The following is a 19,945-nucleotide window of genomic DNA, read 5'->3' as shown; positions in this document are numbered from 1 at the left end:
TATATTATGACTTTAGCCTCGAAATATTACGACTTTATTCTCGTTAAATAATGAGGTTTTTTTTAAACTAGGACTTTATTCTCATTATATTATGACTTTAGCCTCGAAATATCACGACTTTATTCTCGTTAAATAATTAGTTTTTTTTAAACTAGGACTTTATTCTCATTATATTAAGACTTTAGCCTCGAAATATTACGACTTTATTCTCGTTAAATAATTAGTTTTTTTTTTAAACTAGGACTTTATTCTCATTATATTATGACTTTAGCCTCGAAATATTACGACTTTATTCTCGTTAAATAATTAGTTGGGTTTTTTTAAACTAGGACTTTATTCTCATTATATTATGGCCTTAGCCTTGAAATATTACGACTTTATTCTCGTTAAATAATTAGTTTTTTTTTTTTAAACTAGGACTTTATTCTCATTATATTATGACCTTAGCCTCGAAATATTACGACTTTATTCTCGTTAAATAATGAGGGTTTTTTTAAACTAGGACTTTATTCTCATTATATTATGACTTTAGCCTCGAAATATCACGACTTTATTCTCGTTAAATAATTAGTTTTTTTTAAACTAGGACTTTATTCTCATTATATTAAGACTTTAGCCTCGAAATATTACGACTTTATTCTCGTTAAATAATTAGTTTTTTTTTTAAACTAGGACTTTATTCTCATTATATTAAGACCTTAGCCTCGAAATATTACGACTTTATTCTCGTTAAATAATGAGGTTTTTTTTAAACTAGGACTTTATTCTCGTTATATTATGACTTTATCCTCAAAATATTACGACTTTATTCTCGTTAAATAATGAGGTTTTTTTTTAAACTAGGACTTTATTCTCGTTATATTATGACTTTATCCTCAAAATATTACGACTTTATTCTCGTTAAATAATGAGTTTTTTTTTTTAACTACGACTTTATTCTCATATTAAGACTTTAGCCTCAAAATATTACGATTTTATTCTCGTTAAATAATTAGTTTTTTTTTAAACTAGGACTTTATTCTCATTATATTATGACTTTAGCCTCAAAATATTACGACTTTATTCTCGTTAAATAATTAGTTTTTTTTTAAACTAGGACTTTATTCTCATTATATTATGACTTTAGCCTCGAAATATTATGACTTTATTCTCGTTAAATAATGAGGGTTTTTTTTTAACTACGACTTTATTCTCATTACATTATGACTTTAGCCTCGAAATATTACGACTTCATTCTCGTTAAATAATGAGTTTTTTTTTTTTTTAAACTAGGACTTTATTCTCATTATATTATGACTTTAGCCTCAAAATATTACGACTTTATTCTCGTTAAATAATTAGTTGTTTTTTTTTAAACTAGGACTTTATTTTCATTATATTATGACCTTAGCCTCGAAATATTACGACTTTATTCTCGTTAAATAATGAGGGTTTTTTTAAACTAGGACTTTATTCTCATTATATTATGACTTTAGCCTCGAAATATCACGACTTTATTCTCGTTAAATAATTAGTTTTTTTTAAACTAGGACTTTATTCTCATTATATTAAGACTTTAGCCTCGAAATATCACGACTTTATTCTCGTTAAATAATTAGTTTTTTTTAAACTAGGACTTTATTCTCATTATATTATGACTTTAGCCTCGAAATATTACGACTTTATTCTCGTTAAATAATTAGTTTTTTTTTTTTTAAACTAGGACTTTATTCTCATTATATTAAGACCTTAGCCTCGAAATATTACGACTTTATTCTCGTTAAATAATGAGGTTTTTTTTTAAACTAGGACTTTATTCTCATTATATTATGACTTTAGCCTCGAAATATCACGACTTTATTCTCGTTAAATAATTAGTTTTTTTTAAACTAGGACTTTATTCTCATTATATTAAGACTTTAGCCTCGAAATATTACGACTTTATTCTCGTTAAATAATTAGTTTTTTTTTAAACTAGGACTTTATTCTCATTATATTATGACTTTAGCCTCAAAATATTACGACTTTATTCTCGTTAAATAATTAGTTGGGTTTTTTTAAACTAGGACTTTATTCTCATTATATTATGGCCTTAGCCTTGAAATATTACGACTTTATTCTCGTTAAATAATTAGTTTTTTTTTTTTAAACTAGGACTTTATTCTCATTATATTATGACTTTAGCCTCAAAATATTACGACTTTATTCTCGTTAAATAATTAGTTTTTTTTTTTTAAACTAGGACTTTATTTTCATTATATTATGACCTTAGCCTCGAAATATTACGACTTTATTCTCGTTAAATAATGAGGGTTTTTTTAAACTAGGACTTTATTCTCATTATATTATGACTTTAGCCTCGAAATATCACGACTTTATTCTCGTTAAATAATTAGTTTTTTTTAAACTAGGACTTTATTCTCATTATATTAAGACTTTAGCCTCGAAATATCACGACTTTATTCTCGTTAAATAATTAGTTTTTTTTAAACTAGGACTTTATTCTCATTATATTATGACTTTAGCCTCGAAATATTACGACTTTATTCTCGTTAAATAATTAGTTTTTTTTTTTAAACTAGGACTTTATTCTCATTATATTAAGACCTTAGCCTCGAAATATTACGACTTTATTCTCGTTAAATAATGAGGTTTTTTTTAAACTAGGACTTTATTCTCATTATATTATGACTTTAGCCTCGAAATATCACGACTTTATTCTCGTTAAATAATTAGTTTTTTTTAAACTAGGACTTTATTCTCATTATATTAAGACTTTAGCCTCGAAATATTACGACTTTATTCTCGTTAAATAATTAGTTTTTTTTTAAACTAGGACTTTATTCTCATTATATTATGACTTTAGCCTCGAAATATTACGACTTTATTCTCGTTAAATAATTAGTTGGGTTTTTTTAAACTAGGACTTTATTCTCATTATATTATGGCCTTAGCCTTGAAATATTACGACTTTATTCTCGTTAAATAATTAGTTTTTTTTTTTTTAAACTAGGACTTTATTCTCATTATATTATGACCTTAGCCTCGAAATATTACGACTTTATTCTCGTTAAATAATGAGGGTTTTTTTAAACTAGGACTTTATTCTCATTATATTATGACTTTAGCCTCGAAATATTACGACTCTATTCTCGTTAAATAATTAGGTTTTTTTTTTAAACTAGGACTTTATTCTCATTATATTATGACTTTATTGTCGTTAAATAATGACTTTTTTAAAAGTAAGACTTTATTTTCATTATATTATGATTTCATCCTCGAAATATTACGATTTCATTCTCATTAAATGACTTTTTAAAAACTACAACTTTATTCTCATTACATTATGACTTTATCCTTGAAATAATACGACTTTATTTTCGTTAAATAATGACTTTTTAAAAACTATGACTTTATTCTCATGATATTATGACTTTACTCTCGAAATATTATGACTTTATTCTCATTAAATAATAAGTTTTTTAAAACTACAACTTTATTTTCAATTTATTATGACTTTATCCTCAAAATATTACAACTTTATTCTCATTAAATGATGAGTTTTTTTTTTTTAAACTATGGCTTTATTCTTATTATATTATGACTTCATCCTCAAAATATTATGACTTTATTCTCATTAAATGACTTCTTTAAAACTACTTTATTTTCATTATATTATGACTTTATCCTCAAAATATTACAACTTTATTGTCATTAAATGAGGTTTTTTTTAAACTACGACTTTATTTTCATCATATTATGAATTTATTCTCGAAAAATTATGACTTTATAAATGTTGCATTATTGTAAATACAAAGTTAAATATACAATGTACAAAGTTAAATACCTAACTAATCCCAAATCGGCTCCAGCAGAGCAACCTCATGGTAAAATGTACATGGGTTTAAATTTTTTCATGTCTCTGGTCAGATTTCTTTTTTTTTTTTTTTCTTGGAGACATAAATGGCTCTTTAGGTTGTAAAGGTTGCCGACCCCTGCCCTAAACCGTGGTACCAAACTTTCATACTTTTACTACTCTGAGTACCTGAGTATCAAAAAACTCCAAAGCATCTGATATTAAATTTGATATTAAAGGACTAAAAGTCATCAGTGTCACACATACACACACACACACACACACACACACACACACACACGGCTTTTATACATTTGTATTTATTTATATTATCTTAACAGACAACTTCCAGTCATGGTAAGTAGATTTATTTTTGATGTTGTAAAACTGGTTTGACTGGAAAAATACCAGGGTGCTGAAACATAAAACTAAAGCGCTGAAACAGACAACTTAAGTTAAAACACATTGTCGTAAATATGTTATGATGAGTGTGTAAAGTGTATAAAAATGCAGAGGAGCTGAGAAATGAATGTATAATGTGCACTTTTTTTTTCTCATCTTTGAACAAAACAGTATGTAATCCTTCTTCTCCAGACCAGGGGCGTCAAACTCCTAAAGACGAATATTATCTGAAATATGTCGGATCAGTAAAATAAAAACAGAGAAAAGAGTAAAATTACAGTCTGAAAATGTTTACATCTACAAGCTATCCTTTAAAAATAACATGAATAACATGAACAACCACAAGAAACCTGACATTTCTTAAGAAAAATAAGTGAAATTTTAACAATATTATGCAACAGCTTATCATTTACACATGTACATTACAACAGGGAATTACAAATATATAAAACATTTAACAGGCAGAATTTTGTTACAATTATACTTATTTCTCTCAAGTTATTTCATATTGGTCAATTTTTTTTTTTCAGGTTTTTCACATTGCATTACAACTTACAGGTCACAGTGGAAAACATTTAGTAACAGGGATAATGTTAATATTTGTTGAGGTTTTCCACATTTTTTGTGAAAGGATTAGACCAGTGTTTCCAAACCAGTGTGCCATGAGAAATTATCAGGTGTGCTGTGGAAGATTTTCCAATTTCACCTGACTGGTACTGTAATGCTGTGTTTCCAGGAACAGGCTCGACTCGACTTGACTCGACTCAGGTACCAGGTCCTACCGTTTCCATCACAGGGTACTACTGACTTTACAGTACCTGGTCGTCATAGCGATGCGGTGCGTTACTTCTGTGTCGTCTGCTCAGAGAGTGGCTGATAAACTCACTCATTGCCTGTTCTCTTGTCAAGGTCGCGCTGAATTTTTACATCTGAATCTCCTGGACCAACCATGGTGTAGTTTTACAGGCTGTCATCATGTGGATTCACCTACCGCTATATTTACTGTCAACTTCTGCATCTGTTTTTTGTAACACAGCGGGTCACAGAGACAACTCTGACCAATCAGTGGTCTGCAGCGTTTACACGTCACGTTTTAGTATCTGTTCCCCAGTCCTGGAACCTCAGCGGAGGTGATACCAAAAAACTAGTACCGGGTACCAGATTCCAGGTCCTTTTTTGTAATGGAAATGCAAAAAGGTCGAGTTGAGTCGAGTCGGTACCACATAGTGGAAACGCAGCATAAGGTGTGATATATATATGTTGAGGCCCAAAACGGAATCTGGCCCGATTCAGAATCGGGCCGGCCCAGAATGGAATTCTATTCTAGGCCGGCCTAGAATGGAATCCTGCTGCTATAATGTTATTTTTATACCATGTTTAATGCAAATGATCCATAATTCCATAATTTGTCATAATTTTACATTTTCAGTCTTACATACCTTGAGTAACTGTTGTCAATTTCAGTCGATTTCACTGTACCATATATTGGTGGGGAGTACCACTAGGTTCTATTTGTAAATAAAGTGTATTGTAGTTTACAATTAAAATGTTGTTTGTTTCATTTTTTTTCACATATTTGCAAATTCCATGTATTGATTTTTGTAATAATTTAGATCATTTGCATTTAACATGGTATAAAAATAACATTATAGCAGCAGGATTCCACTCTAGGCCGGCCTAGAATAGAATTCCATTCTAGGCCGGCCCGATTCTGAATCGGGTCAGATTCCGTTTTGGGCCTCGACAGATATGTACGACTGCAAGTGCCAATGATCCATTCTACAACAACAGTTTCCTGTTTCCCTTTGCAAAGTGAAAGTGAACCGGCCCTGATGTTCTATTGATAAAGCCCCCCCCACTAATGATGTGCGAATCAGGGGGTTACCAGTGGGACCCATGGACTGGGCTGGGGCAGGACGGACATACCTTTATTATAGTATTATTTGACAGACCTCAATCTGTAAACTGGAGGGTCTGTCCGAGGGGTTGCTGACAAACCCCTCTCAGCTTTGTTGTTCCAAACGCCCCTGTACCCTCGATGTGCCCCCCCTAGGGATGGGAATCGAGAACTGGTTCTTTTTGAGAACCGGACCCCATTTACTCGATTCCTTGGAATCATTTGCCTGCCTGCTTAACGATTCTGCTTATCGATTCCACCTTCGTTGCGCATGCGCGATGATGTCACACGTACGCTGCATTGTTTTGGTCAGAACGTAGCCAACATGGTGCTGAGGCAGAAATGGTCTAATACGACGACAGCAGGTCCACTGGAACACTGTCAAAGCTTCCATGTCTTCAAAAGGGTGGAATCCCTCCAGTATCCTCAAACATTTGTCCACAGCATGTGAATCATTTACAGGAATGTCACGTATTTGATACTCTACTTAGTGGCGCTATGAATCTAGCAGCAGAGTGAACACCAAGCCGTTATCTGGGCCCAGTTCCGGTACGGGCAACAAACGTCGTAACTCCTCAAATACAAGTTTCCAAAGGTAGGGGAAAGGAAATGAGGTGCACAACAATGGGAGACCGGCCGAGTCGAACCTGTTCCATGTATTAGAAATGCGGCAATAGAGGAATTAGTAAAGCGTCTTAAGTTTCACTTTCACTGCACACCCACCCCCCCCAAACCGGGCCTGCTGCCATCTGTTATTATTATTTGTACATACTGTATATGTTATATTTTCTGTGCAGATGGAAATATAAGACAGTTAATGCAAACACATCTGTTCATACTCTTTTATTCCCTCACCCAACGAGAATCGATAAGAGAATCAGATCGATAAGCAAAATCGATAATGGAAACGGAATCGTTAAATTCTTATCAATTCCCATCCCTAGTCCCCCCCGTTTTGTAATTCAAAATGGTGCAGCCTTCCAGATCAGACACGTGGTATGACGTATGTCCTCATTTCAACTTTTTACGCGTGGCACGGTCCACAGAAGTGAAAGAAGTGAAACTGAAAGTGAAACTTAACACTCATTTATCTTTTCCCTACCTAATCTTTGAAAACATTCATTTGAGGGGGCAGGACGTTTGAATGATGCAGGCACAGCCGGGTTGGGGTGTGGGGGGTGGCGTCTGTGCATCATGGATTCCCCAAGGTACCAACCACAGCCAAAAATAAATAGGCCACAGTAAACAGTAAAACCACATGGCAACTAAAAGAATTGTCATCGACTAATTTTCATGGCCAATTACGTGGACTAATCACAGCAGCACTATACCCAGTATCTTTCTCATTTACGGTATGACTTTAACCACATCCAAGATACAGCTTTTTGAAATCCTGATATGAAAATTGAATGTTTTTTTCTTTTTTTTAACCCTTTCATACATAAGTCACTCCAGTGGACAGTTCTTCTCCAGCTGTTCTCTTGTATATTCATGGGTTTTGTTGTTTTAGTTCCATATCAGCCGACACAGTGGACACTTACGTACCATCTCATACACTGACATTCAGACCAGTACTGTAACTTTGCTGTTCTTGATAAACCTGATCTGCACTAACATGTGTTAGTGTAAATCAATTGTTATTTGTTAGACAAAAAGGTTTTTGTTTTTTTTGCATGTTATCTCATGAAGTGAGTAATTACTAGCATTAGAATATGTTAAAATGTGAGAAGACATCAGATTAGCAGCATTAAAAATGTTTTTATTTCATTGTTTTCATATCACTTTCTGATACAGTCTACTCTCGTTATACCGCCAACTTCCGTTCACGGCCAAATTGGCGGTATAGCGAAAATGGCGTTACAACGGGTTGCGTCCATAATGTGCACGTCTTTACTATATGATGTCTATGCTGCCTCCGTTAACCCGTTCTAATTGCGTTTCTAAATAAATCGTGATTCTGTTATGTTGTAAGGGATCATTTAAAGTGGGGAAACATTTTAAGCATTATTATACCGTGTCGGGAAATGACACCCCATCATCTTGAGGCTTTGGCTTAATCCCACGTCCTCTTCCCGACATCCTGACCTACTGAGTGTTCTGCGATAAATGAACGGTGGCCGTTGCGTAGACCTACTCGTAGCTTGTCGCGATCAGCGTCTGGCGCGTTTGTTTCAGTGCGTTGTTAAAATTTATGTGTACTCGATGGCAATCACGCTGGCGGTATAACGGTCGGGAAATCAATGGTATAAGTGTTGTTTGTGCATGGAACTGGGCTGGCGGATGGCGATAGGCGGAAATGGCGGTAGCTAATGGAATAATGCATTGGGGATTTTTGTGCAATGGTTTTGGTCGGCGGTGAGTGAAAATGGCGGTATAACGGCGGGCGGTTTAACGAGAGTAGACTGTATTGGGTTTTAAACACGTTTCTTTACTTCAACAATTAAATGCATGGATATTTTTGTGACTATAGAAAAAAAAAACTCGATCACATTATTTTTTTTATGCCTAAGGAGGAACAAAAACACTCAAGAAAAAAATCTTGGCTAAGGACGTTTGAATGATGTAGGGGCCTAATTCATGCATGAAAGGGTTAAACTCTGGCTCCTAAAGGGTTAATAATGTTGTGTGTGTGTGTGTGTGTGTGTGTGTAAAGTTAATTCATGTGTTCAGTCTTACGTTTTCTGCTGGGTCGGGGCATTGCAGCGTGCACGTGGAGTCGTAGAAGCGTCCGTTGGTGCAGGTGTACATGCCCTGGAATATGTCTGCGATGGCGGGGCAGGATATGGGCTCGCAGCCGCCGTCCTCCCACTGCCCTCCTTCCAGACACTCTAACCTGAAGTACTTCCTGGACACAACAGCGGCATATGATCACACAGCACAGCACAGCACGTCAGACATTCCTGCGATGTCCGAGTAAATTTACCTGGAACCCACATCAGAGGTGACGCAGAAGGACCTCGGATCTCCTTACATGTACCTGAACCACTAAACACCAGGCGCCTCTACGCTTGTCCTCAATTGTTTTAACAGTGCAACTTTAAACACAGCCACTAAAACCTGAAACGGGTGGATTTGACACAAACACATTCTCCGCTTCTGTCTCATTTTATAGTTCCCAACAGCACTTTTGGAATTAGACAGAACACTGCATTTGGCAAAAAGTCACTGATGAACCTGTGAAGTGTTTATGGAAAACCCAAAGCAGTTCTCAGACCCCTGACTGACTCTGGTCTGTTTGAAAAACACTTTACAATTCTGAGTATGTGTGCATGAAAGGGCTGAAGATGTAGAAGGTTTTCTGATGATTAGATTAGATTAGATTAGATTGGACTAAATTATATTAGAAGAAACTCGATTAGATTACATTAAATTAGACTAGATTAGATTAGAGTAAATTAGATTAGACTAGGTTAGATTAGATTGAACAAAATTAGATTAGATTAGACCCCATTATATTAGAATAAATTCAATTAGATTAAATCAATTTAGATCAGATTAGATTAGATTAGATTAGATTAGATTAGAGTATATTAGAGTATATTAGATTAGACTAGACTAAATTAGACTCGATTAGATTAGACTGGACCGGATTAGATCAGACTACATTAGATTACATTAGATTAGATTAGACTAGATTAGGTTAGATTAGATTAGATCAGATCAGATTAGATTAGATTAGATTAGATTAGACTGGACTAGACCAGATTAGATTAGATTAGATTAGATTAGATTAGATTAGATTCAGCGAAATTAGATTAGATTAGGCCACATTATATTAGAATAAATTGAGTTAGATTAAATCAATTTAGACTAGATTAGATTAGAGTATATTAGATTAGACTACACTAAATTAGACTAGATTAGATTAGACTGGACTATATTAGATCAGACTACATTAGATTAGATTAAATTAGACTACATTAGATCAGACTACATTAGATTAGATCAGATTAGATTAGATCAGAGTAGATTAGATTATATTAAACTAGACTAGATTAGCTCAGACTACATTAGATTATATTAAATTAGGTTAGATTAGACCATATTAGATTAGATTAGTTTAGACTGGACTGGACTAGACCAGATTAGATTAGATTATATGAGATGAGATGAGATTAGATTAGATCAGACTACATTAGATTATATTAAATTAGGTTAGATTAGATTAGATGAGATGAGATGAGATGAGATGAGATGAGATTAGATTAGATTAGATTAGATCAGACTACATTAGACTATATTAAATTAGGTTAGATTAGATTAGATCAGACCATATTAGATTAGATTAGTTTAGACTGGACTAGACCAGATTAGATTAGATTAGATGAGATTAGATTAGATTAGATTAGATTAGATCAGACTACATTAGACTATATTAAATTAGGTTAGATTAGATTAGATCAGACCATATTAGATTAGATTAGTTTAGACTGGACTAGACCAGATTAGATTAGATTAGATTAGATTAGACTAGATTAGACTAGATTAGACTTTACTGATCCCAGAACAGGTACATTTAATGGTCAAGGCAGAAACAGAGTAAAGTGCATGACAGAAAGTGCACATGCATAAATATAGCGCAAAAAAACAAACAATATAAAATAAAAGAACAATAATAGTAATACAAACTTTTTGAACACATGACTCTGGCCAATGGCAGCCGGTCATTCCGCTATAACAGGTCATATCATTGCCTTGTGTTGTATTATTACTGTGTTATTCCATGATTTTTTTCTCCCATGATTTATTTCTTTCCTAAGTAGCTGTGCAATAAGCAGCTGGTCATTATTCTGAAACCAATCCCTGCGGGGCGATTTCAGTCCTGCATCAGCCCGCGTGGTTTGAGTTTGCAGTAATGACCGTCTCTCTGTACATTAGCCCATCCATAATAACAAACACACACTAAAACCTTATATACTCCCTACTCCCATGCCTCTCTCATGTCCCTCTTTATTTTTTATTGTCTCAATAACAGAAAACGTAAAAACTCGCTGACCACAGTAGACTTGCCCGTCCTACAGTAAAAGCCTCCTCTCGTGCGGTGCATGTAAAGTGTAAGTACAACAGTATGTGTTCTGACATGAATTTATGTGCGTACATGTGTGAAAGGTACGAGTAAAAAGCCTGTTTAAAGCTCTTTTATAGCTGCTGCTGTTCAATTTCACATGTTGGACTAATAAAGCATCAGGGGTTATTAAAATGTTTACACTTATGTTGAGAAAGTGTAACTCATAAAGACACCCAGCTGCAAATGGATCCCAACATAAAATACCCTTTCACCATATTGAATGGAAGTTTAATGCAATACCAAACCATAAACTACCTCTTGCATGTATGTAGTATATTTTTAATGGCTTTATCGTACATGACGGAGAAGCTTTTCACATATTTGATACAGTGTTTTTTAACCCATAAAGACCCAGAGCTACGTTGGTGCCAGTTCTTTACTTAATTTTTCTCTCTATTTATCCTTTCTTAAGTGATTTATCACCATTTATTCTAATATTTTCCTCTGTATTTTGTGTTTTTTGGGGGTAAAATCAGGTATTTTCCCATATTTAATTTAGATGTTCATGAAAAGTCACAGTAAATTCAAAGGTTATCAAACCAAAAGAAGAAAAAACGACTTTTTCAGTCAAACTGATCTTCGCCTCAGTTCTCAAATTAATTTTTCTCCATATTTAACCTTTCTTAAGTCATTTATCACCATTTATTAGTATATTATCCTCTGTATTTTGCATGTTTTCAGTGAAAATCAGGTATTTTCTTATATTTAATTTACAGATCATTAACTTTAATCATCATGCTGAGATTACATTTGAGGATTATTGGATCCAAAACAGAAAAAACTGAAGAAAAAGGGACTTTTTTCTATACATATATGTAGTATATTTTTAATGGCCTTATCGTACATGATGGAGAAGCTTTTCACATATTTGATACATCATTTTTTAACCCATAAAGACCCAGAGCTACGTTGGTGCCAGTTCTTTACTTAATTTTTCTCTCTATTTATCCTTTCTTAAGTGATTTATCACCATTTATTCTAATATTTTCCTCTGTATTTTGTGTTTTTTGGGGGTAAAATCAGGTATTTTCCCATATTTAATTTAGATGTTCATGAAAAGTCACAGTAAATTCAAAGGTTATCAAACCAAAAGAAGAAAAAACGACTTTTTCAGTCAAACTGATCTTCGCCTCAGTTCTCAAATTAATTTTTCTCCATATTTAACCTTTCTTAAGTCATTTATCACCATTTATTAGTATATTATCCTCTGTATTTTGCATGTTTTCAGTGAAAATCAGGTATTTTCTTATATTTAATTTACAGATCATTAACTTTAATCATCATGCTGAGATTACATTTGAGGATTATTGGATCCAAAACAGAAAAAACTGAAGAAAAAGGGACTTTTTTCTATACATATATGTAGTATATTTTTAATGGCCTTATCGTACATGATGGAGAAGCTTTTCACATATTTGATACATCATTTTTTAACTCATAAAGACCCAGAGCTACGTTGGTGCCAGTTCTTTACTTAATTTTTCTCTCTATTTATCCTTTCTTAAGTGATTTATCACCATTTATTCTAATATTTTCCTCTGTATTTTGTGTTTTTTGGGGGTAAAATCAGGTATTTTCCCATATTTAATTTAGATGTTCATGAAAAGTCACAGTAAATTCAAAGGTTATCAAACCAAAAGAAGAAAAAAACGACTTTTTCAGTCAAACTGATCTTCGCGTCAGTTCTCAAATTAATTTTTCTCCATATTTAACCTTTCTTAAGTCATTTATCACCATTTATTAGTATATTATCCTCTGTATTTGCATGTTTTCAGTGAAAATCAGGTATTTTCTTATATTTAATTTACAGATCATTAACTTTAATCATCATGCTGAGATTACATTTGAGGATTATTGGATCCAAAACAGAAAAAACTGAAGAAAAAAGGGACTTTTTTCTATACATATATGTAGTATATTTTTAATGGCCTTATCGTACATGATGGAGAAGCTTTTCACATATTTGATACATCATTTTTTAACTCATAAAGACCCAGAGCTACGTTGGTGCCAGTTCTTTACTTAATTTTTCTCTCTATTTATCCTTTCTTAAGTGATTTATCACCATTTATTCTAATATTTTCCTCTGTATTTTGTGTTTTTTGGGGGTAAAATCAGGTATTTTCCCATATTTAATTTAGATGTTCATGAAAAGTCACAGTAAATTCAAAGGTTATCAAACCAAAGAAGAAAAAAACGACTTTTTCAGTCAAACTGATCTTCGCGTCAGTTCTCAAATTAATTTTTCTCCATATTTAACCTTTCTTAAGTCATTTATCACCATTTATTAGTATATTATCCTCTGTATTTTGCATGTTTTCAGTGAAAATCAGGCATTTTCTTATATTTAATTTACAGATCACGTACTTTAATCATCATGCTGAGATTACATTTGAGGATTATTAGATCCAAAACAGAAAAAATATGAAGAAAAAGTGACTTTTTCCTGTGCATTTTGCTTTCCTTTTTTTTTTTTTTTTTTTAACTGTAAATCATGTATTTTCCTTTGTTTAATTTAGATGTTCATGAAAAGTCACTGTAAATTCAAAGGTTATTAAACCAAAACAGTGAAAAATTAAGAAAAAACGACTTTTTCAGTCAAATCAATCTTTGCATCAGTTCTCAAATCAATTTTTCTTTCTATGTAACCTTTCTTAAGTCATTTATCACCATTTATTAGTATATTATCCTCTGTATTTTGCATGTTTTCAGTGAAAATCAGGTATTTTCTTATATTTAATTTACAGATCATTAACTTTAATCATCATGCTGAGATTACATTTGAGGATTATTGGATCCAAAACAGAAAAAAATATGAAGAAAAAGTGACTTTTTTCTATACATATATGTAGTATATTTTTAATGGCCTTATCGTACATGATGGAGAAGCTTTTCACATATTTGATACATCATTTTTTAACCCATAAAGACCCAGAGCTACGTTGGTACCAGTTCTTTACTTAATTTTTCTCTCTATTTATCCTTTCTTAAGTGATTTATCACCATTTATTCTAATATTTTCCTCTGTATTTTGTGTTTTTTGGGGGTAAAATCAGGTATTTTCCCATATTTAATTTAGATGTTCATGAAAAGTCACAGTAAATTCAAAGGTTATCAAACCAAAAGAAGAAAAAACGACTTTTTCAGTCAAACTGATCTTCGCGTCAGTTCTCAAATTAATTTTTCTCCATATTTAACCTTTCTTAAGTCATTTATCACCATTTATTAGTATATTATCCTCTGTATTTTGCATGTTTTCAGTGAAAATCAGGTATTTTCTTATATTTAATTTACAGATCATTAACTTTAATCATCATGCTGAGATTACATTTGAGGATTATTGGATCCAAAACAGAAAAAACTGAAGAAAAAGGGACTTTTTTCTATACATATATGTAGTATATTTTTAATGGCCTTATCGTACATGATGGAGAAGCTTTTCACATATTTGATACATCATTTTTTTAACTCATAAAGACCCAGAGCTACGTTGGTGCCAGTTCTTTACTTAATTTTTCTCTCTATTATCCTTTCTTAAGTGATTTATCACCATTTATTCTAATATTTTCCTCTGTATTTTGTGTTTTTTGGGGGTAAAATCAGGTATTTTCCCATATTTAATTTAGATGTTCATGAAAAGTCACAGTAAATTCAAAGGTTATCAAACCAAAAGAAGAAAAAACGACTTTTTCAGTCAAACTGATCTTCGCGTCAGTTCTCAAATTAATTTTTCTCCATATTTAACCTTTCTTAAGTCATTTATCACCATTTATTAGTATATTATCCTCTGTATTTTGCATGTTTTCAGTGAAAATCAGGCATTTTCTTATATTTAATTTACAGATCACGTACTTTAATCATCATGCTGAGATTACATTTGAGGATTATTAGATCCAAAACAGAAAAAAATATGAAGAAAAAGTGACTTTTTCCTGTGCATTTTGCTTTCCTTTTTTTTTTTTTTTAACTGTAAATCATGTATTTTCCTTTGTTTAATTTAGATGTTCATGAAAAGTCACTGTAAATTCAAAGGTTATTAAACCAAAACAGTGAAAAATTAAGAAAAAACGACTTTTTCAGTCAAATCAATCTTTGCATCAGTTCTCAAATTAATTTTTCTTTCTATGTAACCTTTCTTAAGTCATTTATCACCGTTTATTAGTATATTATCCTCTGTATTTTGCATGTTTTCAGTGAAAATCAGGTATTTTCTTATATTTAATTTACAGATCATTAACTTTAATCATCATGCTGAGATTACATTTGAGGATTATTGGATCCAAAACAGAAAAAAATATGAAGAAAAAGTGACTTTTTTCTATACATATATGTAGTATATTTTTAATGGCCTTATCGTACATGACGGAGAAGCTTTTCACATATTTGATACATCATTTTTTAACCCATAAAGACCCAGAGCTACTTTGGTGCCAGTTCTTTACTTAATTTTTCTCTCTATTTATCCTTTCCTAAGTGATTTATCACCATTTATTCTAATATTATCTTCTGTATTTTATTTTTTTTCAGGGAAAATCAGGTATTTTCTCATATTTAATTCACTGATCATGTAGATGTTCATAAAAGCTCAGATTAAAGTTCAGGGTTATTATATGAGAAATGGAGAAAACGGAAGAGAAAGTTAATTTTTCAACAAATCTCTAATTAACTGAGCATAAACCCAGTGTATCCATCCACTGTCATTGATCCAACTCCATGGGTTTTACTGGTGAATCATCGTTGTCGTATTTGTTGTTTTGATCTCTATTTCAATTTTTCTTGTGTTTTTGATCTCTAATTATTTACTTATTTTAACGTATGTGTTTACTGATAATTCTTATCTCCGAGTCGTAAATTTCTTTTAACTTGTGTTATATTCTCTGTCTTTCTTATGTTGTAGCCCATGTTCTACCCTGATTTTTTAAATGTTATCACTGCCTTTGTCTGTAAAAAACTTTGGTGCAACATCTGTTGTTTTTAACTGTGCTTATTAAAATAAACTGACTTAACTTGACAAATTCTTCTAAAATATACATAAGCTAACTCTTTCCTACAGATAAGAAATATGGACAACATGTAAAGATATATACAGGTAATAAAAAACGATGGAAAAACTGCATTTTACACCAATTATGTACATGTATTGATAGGATTAGTGGATCAACAGGTATTAAACAGTGTAGGTCAGTGATGGAGGATGGGGTTTTTATGAGTTAAATACACAAATACTGTAATACTACTAAATATTCTTGTTTTTCTTTTTATTCTGTTTTTGTCTGAATCGTATTTGTTGTTTTGATTTCTATTTATTTACATTTCACTTGTTTTAATCTCTATTTACAATTTCCTTGTTTTGATCTCTATTTATTTACATTTTTCTTGTTTTGATCTCTATTTATTTACATTTTTCTTGTTTTGATATCTATTTATTTAAAAATGTCCTTGTTTTGATCTATATTTATTTAAGTTTTTCTTGTTTTGATCTATATTTATTTACATTTTTCTTGTTTTGATTTCTATTTATTTAAAAATTTCCTTGTTTTGATCAATATTTATTTATATTTTTCTTGTTTTGATCTCTATTTATTTACATTTTTCCTTGTTTTGATCTCTATTTATTTACATTTTTCCTTGTTTTGATCAATATTTATGTACATTTTTCTTGTTTTGATCTCTACTTATTTATATTTTTCTTGTTTTGATCTCTATTTACATTTTTCTTGTTTTGATCTCAACTTATTTACATTTTTCCTTGTTTTGATCTCTATTTATTTAAATTTTTCCTTGTTTTGATGTCTATTTATTTAAAAATTTCCTTGTTTTGATCAATATTTATTTATATTTTTCTTGTTTTGATCTCTATTTATTTACATTTTTCCTTGTTTTGATCTCTATTTATTTACATTTTTCCTTGTTTTGATCTCTATTTATTTACATTTTTCCTTGTTTTGATCAATATTTATGTACATTTTTCTTGTTTTGATCTCTACTTATTTATATTTTTCTTGTTTTGATCTCTATTTACATTTTTCTTGTTTTGATCTCTATTTATTTACATTTTTCCTTGTTTTGATCAATATTTATGTACATTTTTCTTGTTTTGATCTCTACTTATTTATATTTTTCTTGTTTTGATCTCTATTTACATTTTTCTTGTTTTGATCTCTACTTATTTACATTTTTCCTTGTTTTGATCTCTATTTATTTAAATTTTTCCTTGTTTTGATGTCTATTTATTTAAAAATTTCCTTGTTTTGATCAATATTTATTTATATTTTTCTTGTTTTGATCTCTATTTATTTACATTTTTCCTTGTTTTGATCTCTATTTATTTACATTTTTCCTTGTTTTGATCTCTATTTATTTACATTTTTCCTTGTTTTGATCAATATTTATGTACATTTTTCTTGTTTTGATCTCTACTTATTTATATTTTTCTTGTTTTGATCTCTATTTACATTTTTCTTGTTTTGATCTCTACTTATTTACATTTTCCTTGTTTTGATCTCTATTTATTTACATTTTTCTTGGTGTTTTGATCAATATTTATTTACTTATTTAAACTTATTTGTTTATTGATAATTCCTATCCCGAAGTCATACATTTCTTTTAACTTGTGGTATATTCTCTGTCTTTCTTATACTGTAGCCCATGTTCTACCCTGACTACCTCAGCCAAGGAGGTTATGTTTTTGCTGGCATTGGTTTGTCTGTTTGTCTGACCGTGTGCAAGATAACTCAAAAAGTTATGGACGGATTTGGATGAAAATGTCAAGAAATGTTCATACTGGCACAAGGAACAAACGATTAAATTTTGGTGGTGACGGGGGGGGGGGGTTATTAATCTGCCTTGGTAGAGGTCTGCGCTCTCCACCAAAGATCACCACCAAAACTTTTTGAGTTATCTTGCACACAGACAGACAGACAAACCAACGCCAGCAAAAACTGTATTTTACACCACTTATTGACATGTACTGATAGGATTATTGGTTCAACAGGTATTAAACAGTGTAGGTCAGTCGATGCTTTTGGCCGCCGTTGGCTGTTTGGGTCTTTAAGGGTTAAAGACAACACAGGACAATCTTATTCATGGACATAACTCCATCCCAGAGGCTGTGTCTCCTCTTAATAGAAAACCGTCATCTCATTAACAACATGTGAACTGACTGTGTTCAGTAATGAGCAGTTGCCTAATGAGTCCAACTGGCAGGGCATCGACTAGGCCCCGTTTGCTGCTCTACGATTTTTATTACACTCTAATGTACGTTTGCTCCAAAACTCCCAATATGGTTTTGCAGACGATGGATGAAAACGGTGGTTTTTTTTTTTAACTGCGGCCCTCAATATTTAAATGCTTGCCCTCCAGGTATCGGTGGTGTACATGTGATGCATTTTTATGATGTTGCATAAAATATCTAAATCAAAGATCCTAATTTTATTGAGCAGGGCTTAATGGGAGTCTTGTAAAATCAAGGAAAAGAAGGAACTTCCTCCATTACATACGGAGAGGAAATTCTGGCACAGTTAGCCTTCTTTTCTGTCAACAGCCGTCTCCAAGCGCTTACCTCGGTGTCTTCTTTTTGAGGCTCCCGATCACGTAGTAGCCCGGGTCGCATTTGTACCGGCAGACGGAGCCGACGTCGTGCCCCGTGGCCAGGCAGTCCGCCGTCAGGAGCTTGGCGTTGTTTACGCCTGAAGCCTCTGGACACTCGATCTTACAGTAGGCCTCAGGGAAAGACCACAGGCCGTCCTCCAAACACACCAGCCTGTCACTGTCACCTAGAGGATCATGGGAAATAGGAGAACAGTGTCATGGTTAGGACTGGGGAGGGACTAGGTAAAGAATAGAACAGAATAGAATAGAATAGAATAGAATAGAATGGAACGGAACAGAACGGAACAGAATAGAATAGACCAGAATAGAATAGAATAGAATAGAATAGACCAGAATAGAATAGAATAGAATAGAATAGAATAGAATAGAACAGAATAGAATGGAACGGAATAGAATAGAATAGAATAGACCAGAATAGAATAGAATAGAATAGAATAGAATGGAACGGAACAGAATAGAATAGAATAGAATAGAATAGAATAGAATAGAATAGAATAGAACAGAATAGAATGGAACGGAACAGAATAGAATAGAATAGAATAGAATAGAATAGAATAGAATAGAATAGAATAGAATAGAATGGAACGGAACAGAATAGAATAGAATAGAATAGAATAGAATAGAACAGAATAGAATGGAATGGAATGGAACGGAACGGAACGGAACGGAACAGAATAGAAGGGAACGGAACGGAACAGAACAGAATAGAATAGAATAGAAGGGAACGGAACGGAACGGAACAGAACAGAATAGATCAGAATAGAATAGAATAGATCGGAACGGAACAGAATAGAATAGAATAGAATAGAACAGAATAGATCAGAATAGAATAGAATAGAATAGAATAGAATAGAATAGAATAGAATAGAATAGAATAGAACAGAATAGATCAGAATAGAATAGAATAGAATAGATCGGAACAGAACGGAACGGAACAGAATAGAATAGAATAGAACAGAATGCCTTTATTGTTATTATACATATGTACAACGAAATTAAAAGAAACAATTCTCTAGTGGTGCGTAATGCAAAACAGTTTAAAAGAAAAGTATAAATATATATATACAGAATAAAAACAAGCATGTCAACCAACCAAGAAAAAGTACACATAAATATATATTGCACTTTGACC

The 19,945-nt window shown here is 32.1% G+C and overlaps 1 protein-coding gene across 1 annotated transcript in view; it reads right to left on the bottom strand.

The window, feature by feature from the left end:
• The window catches only part of LOC115437420 (pappalysin-2-like), an 85,130-nt gene that overhangs the window by 18,280 nt on the left and 46,905 nt on the right, over nucleotides 1–19,945 (bottom strand). Inside the window, exons 9-10 of the mRNA XM_030160645.1 lie at nucleotides 18,764–18,977; nucleotides 8,811–8,979 (exon numbers count right to left, since the gene is read on the bottom strand). Coding sequence (XP_030016505.1) covers nucleotides 8,811–8,979; nucleotides 18,764–18,977 — 383 coding nt within the window. The remainder of the gene's footprint in view (nucleotides 1–8,810; nucleotides 8,980–18,763; nucleotides 18,978–19,945) is intronic.

This window comes from Sphaeramia orbicularis, chromosome 17, assembly GCF_902148855.1.
Source record: "Sphaeramia orbicularis chromosome 17, fSphaOr1.1, whole genome shotgun sequence".
NCBI lineage: Eukaryota > Metazoa > Chordata > Actinopteri > Kurtiformes > Apogonidae > Sphaeramia > Sphaeramia orbicularis.
The sequence above is the reverse complement of the archived record's forward strand: the minus strand, read 5'-3'. Positions and strand labels throughout refer to the sequence as shown.